The 12,500-nt window shown below is 37.4% G+C and overlaps 1 protein-coding gene across 2 annotated transcripts; it reads left to right on the top strand.

Moving 5' to 3' along the window:
- The first annotated feature begins 836 nt into the window (after positions 1-836).
- LOC144956000 (uncharacterized) lies at positions 837-10,860 on the top strand. 2 transcript variants are annotated; one of them, XM_078886266.1, is made up of 4 exons: positions 837-901; positions 3,181-3,240; positions 6,740-7,426; positions 10,025-10,860. In XM_078886266.1, exons 2-4 carry the CDS (start codon positions 3,198-3,200, stop codon positions 10,528-10,530), a joined length of 1,236 nt encoding a protein of 411 aa, XP_078742392.1. In that variant the 5' UTR covers positions 837-901; positions 3,181-3,197; the 3' UTR covers positions 10,531-10,860. The 2 variants fall into 2 exon arrangements, with proteins under 2 accessions (XP_078742392.1, XP_078742393.1); XM_078886267.1 differs by having other exon boundaries at positions 878-895.
- The last annotated feature ends 1,640 nt before the right edge of the window (positions 10,861-12,500 follow it).

Here is a 12,500-nt window from a genome sequence, read left to right as displayed (position 1 = left end):
CTTCTCTTGAGATAGACCCTGATGACAAAAATCCTCCCTCCCCTTTCCTATGATGGATAATGGGGAAGTTATTTATTTATTTATCTATCTATTTATTTATTCATTTATTTATTTATTCATTTATTTATTTCTTATTTATTTAATTTTATTATTGTCTGTTCACTTTAAATATCTAATAAAGCGATGTCGGTTTTGCCTATCTCAAATTATTTCTCTAATTTCGTTCCTTGACTCAGGTGACGATTCCCATATTAATATTATTATTATTACTATTATTATTATTATTACTATTATTATTATTACTATTATTATTATTATTATTATTATTATTATTATTATTATTATTATTATTATTATTATTATTATTATTATTATTATTATTATTATTATTATTATTATTATTATCATTATTATTATTGTTATTATTATAATAATTATTATTATTATTATTATTATTATTAGTATTATTATTATTATTATTACTTATTATTATTATTATTATTATTATTATTATTATTATTATTATTATTATTATTATTATTATTATTATTATTATTGATGTTGTTGATTTTATATCACCATCATGAGAGTACATAGCGGCTGCAACCAACATGACACGCGTTAAAACAAATATTGACGGATTCGGATTTGATCGCTGACAACAAGTGTCTGCCTACCTACGTAATCAACCACCCCCCCCCCCCGCCCCCGCCCCCGCCCCCGCCCACGCTGTGTAAATAATACTGGAGACAAGCCAAGGCCGGCTGATTACGTCACAGTAGAAACATTTTTTTTATTTATTGGCAATAATCATTATAAAACTCGCTCTCTTAGCTGTAATTTGTAGCATTCAGTTGTTTTCAACACTCGACGTGGAGGAAGTTTTTCTAATTCGGTAATTGTGAGTGCTATTTGTTTTAATTTCACTCTGTAAAATTTGTGAATTTGTGAAACAAGCGTCATTATGTGTTTATTGTATATCTATAGATAGTATGCGCTTGGCAAAGAAGCTCATAACATTGCCATCCTGAAGTATAACGGACCAACACACAAAACTGTGTGTATCCATGAACGTTTATAGTCAGGTTAATACAGTTCAGTGAGCATTACTCATAAACGCGGATGGCAAAAGACAATAACAAAGACCTGAGTGACGTCATCTTCGCACTATCTATAGCCATCGTGTAATAGGAAAGTGATATTCCAACAACTAGAATAATCAAACGTTATAGTGAAGAGAAATAGGAATTTTATTGTTTTATTGGTAGTATGAGTTGAAATCTAATAAATACCAGTTCTGCCCGCCCGGTTGATCGTATCAACACAAAATGCTTTGTGTAACCTTAATCTCAGACCACCCGTTTTGTGATTAGTTCTCACTAAAAAGTATCAATCAGAATGTAAAAAATAGCTATGTGTGTTGGTGCGTTTCATCTGACGAACAGATATTATGAGTATTTTATTTAAACTGTTTGCATATGTTCAATGTTAGTGACCGTTGAATTATTTGTTATTTGTGCGGCTATGTGGTCTAGTCATATGACACTAGCTTTCGGATCGGAAGGTCCTGGGTTCGAGCCTCGCGTAGTTGAGTCCTTGGAAAAGACTCTTTACTCACATTCTCTCACCGTACTCAGGTGTAAAATAATTACCTGGCCGTTTACAGCGTTGTCTTTGTCCGAAAAATTGTAATATCGCCTAACAGGCGTCATATCCCGTCCTACATGTTAAATGTTGCTTTTTGACCAGGGACCCCTTGAGCACATTTAGTGGATATTGCGCTATACAAAGCTCAATTTTTTAAATTTATTTTTATTTTTATTTATTTGAATATGGGTTTAAAAAAACAACCTGGTACCCATTTATTATATAGATAGTTCGAAGATGACGTCAATTAGGTCTTTGTTATTGTTTTTTGCCATCCGCGTTTATGAGTAATGCTCACTGAACTGTATTAACCCGACTATAAACGTTCATGGATATACACAGTTTTATGTGTTGTTCCGTTATACTTCCGGATGGCAATGTTGTCAGCTTCTTAGCCAAGCGCAAACTGTCTATATTATACTTTTACGGGGCCCACGTGAAGGTTATTTATTTATTTATTTATTTATTTATTTATTTATTATTTATTTATCCATTTATTTTTTCTGATTATTTATTAATCATATTAACATGCTATGCGTTTAAGTAAAGTATTTACAACATCCACAGCCGGATTAACACACAGAACTATGAGTTGCCTTGTACGTTTATAAACTGTTATATAATTTAATGAAAAACAAATCACCAAAATGGCTAGAAGGAACGAATTGACGTCACTCAGCTCTTTGTTAATGTTTTTCGCCAGCCATATTTATGAGTAGCTCTCACTAAATTGTATGAATAAAGATTATAAGCGTTTGAGGTTACACATACGTTTGTGTGTTGTTACGTTAATTCCAGTTGGCGATTTCAAAAAAATACAAAACGCAATACGGCGCTGAAGTCGACTTCACTCAGCTCTTTATTATTGATTTTGGACGTCGGGTTGAGTGATTAGGTCTCACTTAAATATTGAGGTATGCATTGAGGGAAACTATGTGCTCAAAGCCCTTTACAAAGGACACTGACAAACTGCAGCACGTAACATGGAGAACAAGACATGACGCCTTTTAGGCGATATTACAATTTTTTCCTACAAACAAAACGCTGTTGACGTCCAGGAAATCATTTTACACATGAGTTCGGTGAGATAATGTGAGTAAAGAGCCTTTTGCTAGGACTCAACTTTGCGTCGAACGAGGCTCGAACACAGGACCTTCCGCTCTACAAGGCGCTTTGATATCTTTCATGTGATTGTATAACTTTGTGATAAAATCAAAATGTGTCATTTAATAAATTATGCTTAGCTGAAAAACAATTCATTATTGTTCTTCATGTTGTTCCCGAGGAAGGGTTTTGAGCACGAAACACTTAAATTTTTATTTTGCTATTTATTGGAGCTGTTACATTAATTATGCATTATTATTATAATTACAACCAGAAATATATATATATATATATATATATATATATATATATATATATATATATATAGAGAGAGAGAGAGAGAGAGAGAGAGAGAGAGAGAGAGAGAGAGAGAGAGAGAGAAAGAGAGAGAAAGAGAGACGATACAAACAGCTTTCTTTTCATTCAAAGGCTTGAGCAAAAACAGGATGGTTCTTCAACTCGTTATCTTGAGCCTTTCTTGCTTCCTTGGTAAGTAATGAAGTATGAAGTATGAATGTCTATGAAGTATGAAGTATGAAGTATGAATGTCTATGAAGTATGAAGTATGAATGTCTATGAAGTATGAAGTATGAATGTCTATGAGATGTATGAATGTATGAAGTATGAAGTATGAATGTGACTATGAAGTATGAAGTATGAAGTATGAATGTCTATGAAGTATGAAGTATGAAGTATGAATGTCTATGAAGTATGAAGTAATTGAATGTCTATGAAGTATGAAGTATGAATGTCTATGAAGTATGAAGTATGAATGTCTATGAAGTATGAAGTATGAATGTCTATGAAGTATGAAGTATGAAGTATGAATGTCTATGAAGTATGAAGTATGAGTAGAATGTCTATGAAGTATGAAGTATGAATGTCTATGAAGTATGAAGTATGAATGTCTATGAAGTATGAAGTATGACTGTCTATGAAGTATGAAGTATGAAGTATGAATGTCTATGAAGTATGAAGTATGAAGTATGAATGTCTATGAAGTATGAAGTATGAAGTATGAATGTCTATGAAGTATGAAGTATGAATGTCTATGAAGTATGAAGTATGAATGTCTATGAAGTATGAAGTATGAATGTCTATGAAGTATGAAGTATGAATGTCTATGAAGTATGAAGTATGAATGTCTCTGTTCAGTCCCCGCTAAGTGGGTGCATTAGCAATGTCAGGAACAGCACAGCAGCAGGGATAGATGACATACGATATATCCTGATATTAAAACATTTAAAAATTGAGCTTTTATAAAGCGCAATATCCACTTAACGTGCTCAAAGCGCTTTACAAGGGGTCCCTGGTCAACAGCAACATTTAACATGTAGGACGAGACATGACGCCTGTTAGGCGATATTACAATTTTTCGGACAAAGACAACGCTGTTAACGGCCAGGTACTCATTTTACACCTGAGTACGGTGAGAGAATGTGAGTAAAGAATCTTTTCCAAGGACTCAACTATGCGTCGAGCGAGGCTCGAACCCAGGACCTTCCGATCCGAAAGCGAGTGTCATACAACTAGACCACATAGCCGCACAAAGCTGTCACAAGTGTGTGCCATCATGAACCCAATGAAACTGGCGAAGGAGGCTGACAGATACGGTCTCACTCTTGGAGTAAGTACTCCGGAACAGATGGGGCCTGGTCCTAGACACTACGAGCAAAGTTAGGACACTGAAGAATGGGGTCCCTTAGGGATCTGTTCTGGCGCCAATGTTGTTTAATGTCTACGTTAACGACATGCAAATCATTTCCTCTCTGATGCTGGGATACGCGGATGACTGCACGCTCGTTACTGAAAGTAAATTGTTGACCCGTCTCGAGAGCGTACTCAGTGAGGACGTCACCAGACTCAAATCCTATTTTGACAAGTGGTACATGAAGATGAACACTTCCAAAACTGTGGCCACTGCATAGTGTTGGCAACAACGCCCAGAGAATAGGACCCCATAATGGCAGCACTCCGGTCCTCCCATGTCCGGCGGGAGACGATTACAAACAACTGGATTAATGAGATCTAATAGGGAATGAGATTAGCGGAAGAGTAGCGTCCCTTGATTAGACGTCACCTTACAGAGAGAACGTCAAAATGGTTTTGCGCATGCGTCTCTCTCGTCCTCGCTTTCGGTGAAGTGTCTCATGCCGCTTTCACCGGAAGCGAGGACAAGAGACACATGAGCACAACCAACATGACGTTCTCTCTCTAATAACTTTTCCGCCTGTGACGTCCAATCAAGGGACGCTAATCTTCCGCTAATTTCATTCCCTATAGAGAAAGAAACCCCATCAAGCACACATCAAGTCCCGGCAACCCTTGTACGTAGATTCCCTGACTTCGGACACAGCTGCATATGCGTGTGTGCGGCTATGTGGTCTAGTGGTATGACACTCGCTTTCGGATCGGAAGGTCATGGGTTCGAGCCTCGCGTTCGGCGCATAGTTGAGTCCTTGGAAAAGGCTCTTTACTCACATTCTCTCACCGTACTCAGGTGTGAAATGAGTACCAGGCCGTTAACAGCGTTGTCTTTGTCCGAAAAAATTGTAATATCGCCTAACAGGCGTCATGTCCCGTCCTACATGTTAAATGTTGCTCTTGGCCAGGGACCCCTTGTAAAGCGCTTTGAGCACGTTTAGTGGATATTGCGCTATATAAAAGCTCAATTTTTAAATATTTTTTTATATAAGGCAGGCACTATCCCCTTTTACAATACAACGATTGCACTTAAGTTGAACGACATATGCCTCTCTCTGGACAAATGCAACACAGCGATGGTTGAAAACATAAGTACAACGGTTGTATGGTAAAAGAAAGGGGTGGGTCGTGTTAGGGTATGGTGTTTATTTGAGAGGGGACCGTATATCATAATTAAAAAAAAAGCCGGGCTTTTATTCAGGGCAATAACTGGTGACATTAACAAAAAGATAATTGTTACCGATAAATATGCCTTCCGAAAGCTCCTCGTGCTAAGGGAAACAACTCAAATATTCCCTCAACTAACCCAAAGAAAACATAAAACCTAGTACCTTTAGCTAACCCTAATAAGAAAAACTAACACCCTAGCACCTTTAGTAAGATTTATGACTAACCCTAATAGAAAAAAAAAATCCGACATCTAGTTTACAATTTTCCGTTTTTACCCTGTCTCAATTCCGCCATTTCGATGGTTCGTGTTATCCAAAATCCATTACAATTTCATAACGTCTTTTTGCTATGCCTATAATTTGAAGTGCAATCAAAAATAATTTGTGCGGCTATGTGATCTAGTTGAATGACACTCGCTTTCGGATCGGAAGGTCCTGGGTTCGAGCCTCGCGCTCGGCGCATAGTTGAGTCCTTGGAAAAGGCTCTTTACTCATATTCTCTCACCGTACTCAGGTGTTAAATGAGTACCCGGCCGTTGTCTGTGTCCGAAAAATTGTAATATCGCCTAACAGGCGTCATGTCCCGTCCTACATGTTAAATGTTGCTGTTGACCAGGGACCCCTTGTAAAGCGCTTTGAGCACATTTATTTGCTGAAAATGCATTATTGTACCCAGTGTACCAGGAAAATGAACAATGAAATAATGGCGATCCAGAACTACAAGTGGCCAATACAAGCAAGACTGAATGTTAAAAAGTGCCACATACCGAACTACTTGATGCTAAGTGTTTGTTTGTGTGTGTGTTTGTGTGTGTGTGTGTGTGTGTGCGTGCGCGTGCGTTTTAGTCTTAAAACTCTAGATTGCTTTGGTATGCGTCCGGGCGTGGTTGTGTCACGTGATTGGTGCTATATCCTGCCCATAACTCAACATCATCGCCACTTTCGCCTCTTCCACCAGCTAAAAAAAAAAAAATCAATAAAGCTGCAGAACAACCAGTAGGAAGTCGTTGTATTGAAAGGGTAAAAAAAATGCTATTTGACCAACTAAAACCTATAAAAGAAAAGACAAGAGTTTGTTATCATCATTTTAATCATCTTTTTATTTATTTTCAAAGCCTCTTCCACGGAAGTTGATGAGAGATGCCCCCCTGGATTAGTTAGGGATGAATATCTCCAAGTCTTTGGTGACCGCTGTTTCCGATTCGAAGTGAACCGTTTGATAATATGGGAAGATGCCCGGGACCAATGCGTAAAAGAAGGCGGCACGTTGGCGATGGCCAAATCTGCGAAAGTCAAGGATTATTTAGCCTACCAAATGACTCATACCTACAATCATCCCAATGATTATTTTTGGATTGGTAGTCGAGCTAAGTTCACGGGCAGAAATAAGTACGAACCGGTGTGGGTTGATGGAACTCCTGAAAAAGATTACGCAATCAACGGACCTCTTGAGAGTGAGAGAAATTGTTTAGTGCTATGGCCTCAATGGGCAGTGTTTGTATTTGAATCATGTAAATTCCGTGATAGGAGCAGAAATAAGCAATACAGATTTGTTTGTGAGCACCCAGCTCTAACAACAACAACAACAACAACAACAACAACTACTACTACTACTACAACTACTATTCCGACAACAACAACTACTACTCCGACAACAACAACTACTACTCCGACAACAACAACTACTACTCCGACAACAACAACTACTACTCCGACAACAACAACTACTACTCCAACAACGACAACAACAACAACAACAACTACTACTACTCCAACAACAACTACAAAGAAGTTTGAATGCCGTAAGTATGGATTCAGTTAATGTTTGTGTACAATGTGTCTGTAACACATAACACATCTTATTACACACCTGATATGTGACACACCGTTTAAGTTTGGTATCATGTCAAGATGAAGTACAGTGGAGTCAGTTCAAGAACGCTTATGATAAACTCCTTAGGATCGAAAAAAAAACCCACCACAAAACAAACGGTTATTTAATCAAGTTTTATTTATCAATTTTCAAGGGAAACAATTGTTTCAAATTCAAAGGTTTTATTTTTGGTTTTCTTTTTTTTTTTGACGCGTGGAAACTGGCGTTGATATAATCTAAATGTGTTGCAAGCGCCGTAAAACCCTTTTAAAAAAATTTACAAAAAAAAAAAAAAAAAAGGCGTGGAAAGAAAGTCACAATGGGAAAGTACGGTTTGTTTTAATTGGGCCGAAACCGAGACCGATTATTTTTTATTTAAACCAGACTAACTAATTGGCTTATATAAGGGGAAAAACGGAATCTAATGATACGTTCATTTTAAACGAGATTTTATCTTAAGCGAGTTTATTTTATCTGGACTCCACTGTGCGCCACGGAAATTGGTTTGAAAATGAAAATGACTAGATTAAGGAATTAAAAGCTTTTGAATGTTAAGACAAAAAAATAATTCCAGTTTCTTAACATAGGCTTAAAATTCAAACAAAAAAATTATTTGTTAAACTCGACGTATACTTATATGCAGGTCCTACAACCCACATTGTTATGAACTCATTGCTGTAGAAAAGATAACCTCAAAACGACGTAAAACATATTCTCTATTACAACATTGTTAAAACAAGCCCATAAATGGAGTTCGGTTTGTTAAAACAAGCCTATAAATGGAGTTCGGTTATCAGACCTGCTAATATGTACACCCGGTTAAGCTCAAATTCAATCCATCCTAAGAATCAAGTTCATCCGGACATAACAGAATTTACTAACCCCACTTAAGGCGTTTAAATTGATCTTATTCCAAATTTTATAAGTTAAACGTAAAATTCAAGATTCACCCCGATGGTGAATACGATTCAATAGTCTGATAACACGCCGCCTGGCAACGGCGGCCATCTTGGTTCTAAACAAAGAAAATCATTACGTTTTATTTTTCATGCTGGCTAGAACTTTTCATATGTCTTGTGATCAGAATGTGTAAAAGTCAAAACATGATCAAATGTATGTTTTTTTCCCCTCTGGATACCCTTTATACTCGCCGGAGAAATATTTCATACGGGCGTCCGCCATTGTTTCGATAGTTTAGAGCCAGTGTTACTAAGTTACCATGCGTCATTAGGAAGGAAGTGACGTTACAACTATTGAATCCTATTCCAACATGAATCTAGACTATTTATTACATATCTTTACATATCTTTAATTGTAAAAATACATCAATGTTCTGAAGTTGTTGAATAGGTCCTGGGTTCGAGCTTCGCGCTCGGCGCATAGTTGAGTCATTGGAGAAGGCTCTTTACTCACATTCTCTCACCGTACTCAGGTGTAAAATGAGTACCTGGCCGTTAACAGCGTTGTCTCTGTCCCAAAAATTTGTAATATCGCCTGACAGGCGTCATGTCTCGTCCTACATGTTATGTGTTGCTGTTGGCCAGGGACCCCTTGTAAAGCGCTTTGAGCACGTTTAGTGGATATTGCGCTATATAAAAGCTCAAGTTTTTTTTTCTGAAGTTGTTGAATAAAAAAGAATTAATATCGTGTATTTGCACTGTATTGCTTGAACCAGACATCGGATCAAACTTCAGATGATTGGCTAGGCTGCAATGATATAACAGCAGCAAGCATGACTCTTATATAACTTGAGATTTCAAGCGACTAGTATAAAAATGAGTTTTTATAAAAAATATTTTTTAAAATTGAGCTTTATATAGCGCAATATCCACTAAATGTGCTCAAAGCGCTTTACAAGGGGTCCCTGGCCAACAGCAACACTTAACATGTCGGACGGGACATGACGCCTGTTAGGCGATATTACAATTTATTCGGACAAAGACGACGCTGTTAACGGCCAGGTACTCATTTTACACCCGAGTACGGTGAGATAATGTGAGTAAAGAGCCTTTTCCAAGGACTCAACTTTTCGCCGAGCGCGAGGCTCGAACCCAGGACCTTCCGATCCGAAAGCGAGTGTCATACTACTAGACCACATAGAAGGTTTGAGTTTTGATACAACACATTATCCACTAAATATCCTCTGAATACTTACCGGGGATCCCAAGCAAAATGCAGCATTTAACAAGTGGACGGACACATGAAGACGATTACGAGCTATTACTAGAGACAACGCTGTAGACACCGAATTCTAATTTCATATCTGAGTACGGTGAATGATTTGAGTGACGAGTTTTCTCCGAGAGCTAAATTTTCTGTCACCAGCAACGGGACTCGAACCAGATACAGACAAATCAGAAGCAGAATGTCAAATTAAACGACCATAGCGTCGCATGACACCCATTAGAAAGCCATTGTATTGAAGTTTTGACCTACTATTTGATCAACTGTCTAAAACCCATAACAATAAATGACAATCTTTTCTTTTCATCTATCTAAACAACATTCTTTTTGTTCATTTTTAAAGCAAATATCACGGAAGTTGAAGATCGATGCCCCCCTGGATTAGTAAAGGATAGACATGTCCAAATCTTTGGTGACCGCTGTTACCGATTCGAAGTCAGCAATTTGATATTTTGGGAAGAAGCCCGGGACCGATGCGTAAAAGAAGGCGGCACGTTGGCGATGGCCAAATCTGCGAAAGTCAAGGATTATTTAGCCTTCCAAATGACTCATACCTACAATCATCCCAATGATTATTTTTGGATTGGTAGTCGAGCTAAGTTCACGGGCAGAAATAAGTACGAACCGGTGTGGGTTGATGGAACTCCTGAAAAAGATTACACAATCAACGGACCTCTTGAGAGTGAGAGAAATTGTTTAGTGCTATGGCCTCAATGGGCAGTGTTTGTAGTTGAATCATGTAAATTCCGTGATAGGAGCAGAAATAAGCAATACAGATTTGTTTGTGAGTACGGAGCTGTGAAGCCGAAGACAAAATGCCACGACAGCTCCGTCAACAAACATCAATAATACAAGACCAACGACAGCAACAGCTACTCAAATAATGACATCACCAAAACGAAGAAGAAGAAGAAGAAGAAGAAGAAGAAGAAGAAGAAGAAGAAGAAGAAGAAGAAGAAGAACTACAACAACAACAACAGTAACAACAACGACATCAACAACAACAAGGGGACTGCATTTAATGGCTCTCTTAATATTATACATACCTTTCACTGAGTAATTTTTGTGTATTGAGAACAGGACGGCTAGTTATTGAATGCAACTCATGTTATTAGAAAACCCTATCAATACTCAGTAAAACTGCAATTATTTCTTTGGAGCTGTTGAATAAAAAAGAATCTTCCTAATTGTAATATATCTATTTTGTTTTGATTTGTTAAGATGTTCAAACATACGCTGAATGTTTGTTTTGATTGGTTGAGATATTCATTCAAACATACGCTGAATGTTTGTTTTGATTGGTTGAGATATTCAAACATACGCTGAATGTTTGTTTTGATTGGTTCAGATATTCAAACATACGCTGATTGGCTAGGCTAGATTTTGGTCCTTCGGGGATATAATCCCGGTTTCTATTGCATGAAAACAGATGATGACAATTGCTTGCTATCCTTGAGATAGGACGATTGTCTATCGCAAAGTACTTTTCGCTTGATCTAACAGACTTAGCTACTTAATCAATGCTGGGTGGACAGAGGGGGGGGGGGGTGGGGGGGGGGGGGGGGGTGGGTGGCTAGGAAAAAATAATAAACTCTCGACGTCATCCAGGATTGGTCTCGGTGCCTTTGCGTTTGAAGCCTATGCTCTACCAACTGAACTATCCGGACCCCTTCAAATATGATGTATATTAACTGTCGAAATATTCTGCTCTAAAACATCAGTTTTCAGATTTTCCTTACAGAACTCCAATTTGTCACATGTTTGATTCCAATCTTGACCACATACCCCCTTTAAAAATAATTGATTCAGTGAGCTAAAGAGGAAAATACTTTTCTTCTTTTGCTCAAGGAAACATTAACCAGTAGATTTTTGACCAATCAAAGCATGGATTTTGTGACACAGATTTACGGTGCTAGGACAAACATAGTAGATAGGTATTTTTTATAAACAATAATGTGAATGAAATAGACCTCTTTCTGATCATTTTTATTGGTTTATAAAGCCAAATGGGTGACAGGTTATCGCACGATATTTTCGATCGTATCATAAACGTTTAAGCTTACAGGTAGTTTTCTGTGTTGGCTGTATTAATCAAGCGTTAGAACAGTGGGTATTTTACATAGACACATACAATCGATACTAAAACCCGTGTAGTTCACTATATTTACCAATCACTGCCATTGTTTACATTATGGCGCCTGTCCGAAAGGCGTGGTGATCTAGTGTATCGTGGTCTTGAAGGTACTGCCCCTTCCTACATTTCGGAACTAATTGAAATATATTCAAAACCCCGCTCTTACGTTCGGCCAGTGATTCCACCAAACTAGTTGTCCCTCGAATACGGAAATATGCTGGAATGAGATCCTTTTCTCATTTTGGACCCTCTGTTTGGAACGCCTTACCACAGAGCATTCGTGAAAAAGAATCTTTATCTATTTTTAAACGTTCGCTTAAAACATATCTGTTTCGTCTTTAGTAGATGTTATGAGAAGCAAGATAGGTCTGTCTGGTTTCTATTGTGAGTTGTGCGTCTGGGTGTGTGTGTGTGTGTGTGTGTGTGTGTGTATGCTTGTGTGTGTGAATGAGTATGTGTCAGCCAAAGTAATTTGTAATTTAAGCGCTTAGAGTCTGGTGTCTCGGAATTATAGGGCTTTATAAGGTTTCAGAATTATTATTATTATTATTATTATTATTATTATTATTATTATTATTATTATTATTATTATTATTATTATTATTATTATTATCTAAATATCCATATCCTGTGATATTTTGGAAGTTAAGACTTCCCCTGGTGATTCCAGAGTGTCTGGGGAATC

This window comes from Berghia stephanieae, chromosome 10, assembly GCF_034508935.2.
Source record: "Berghia stephanieae isolate SIO BIC M18660-M18661 chromosome 10, UCSD_Bste_1.3, whole genome shotgun sequence".
Taxonomy (NCBI): domain Eukaryota; kingdom Metazoa; phylum Mollusca; class Gastropoda; order Nudibranchia; family Aeolidiidae; genus Berghia; species Berghia stephanieae.
Note: the sequence above shows the minus strand (reverse complement) of the source record. Positions and strands in the feature narration are given on the sequence as shown.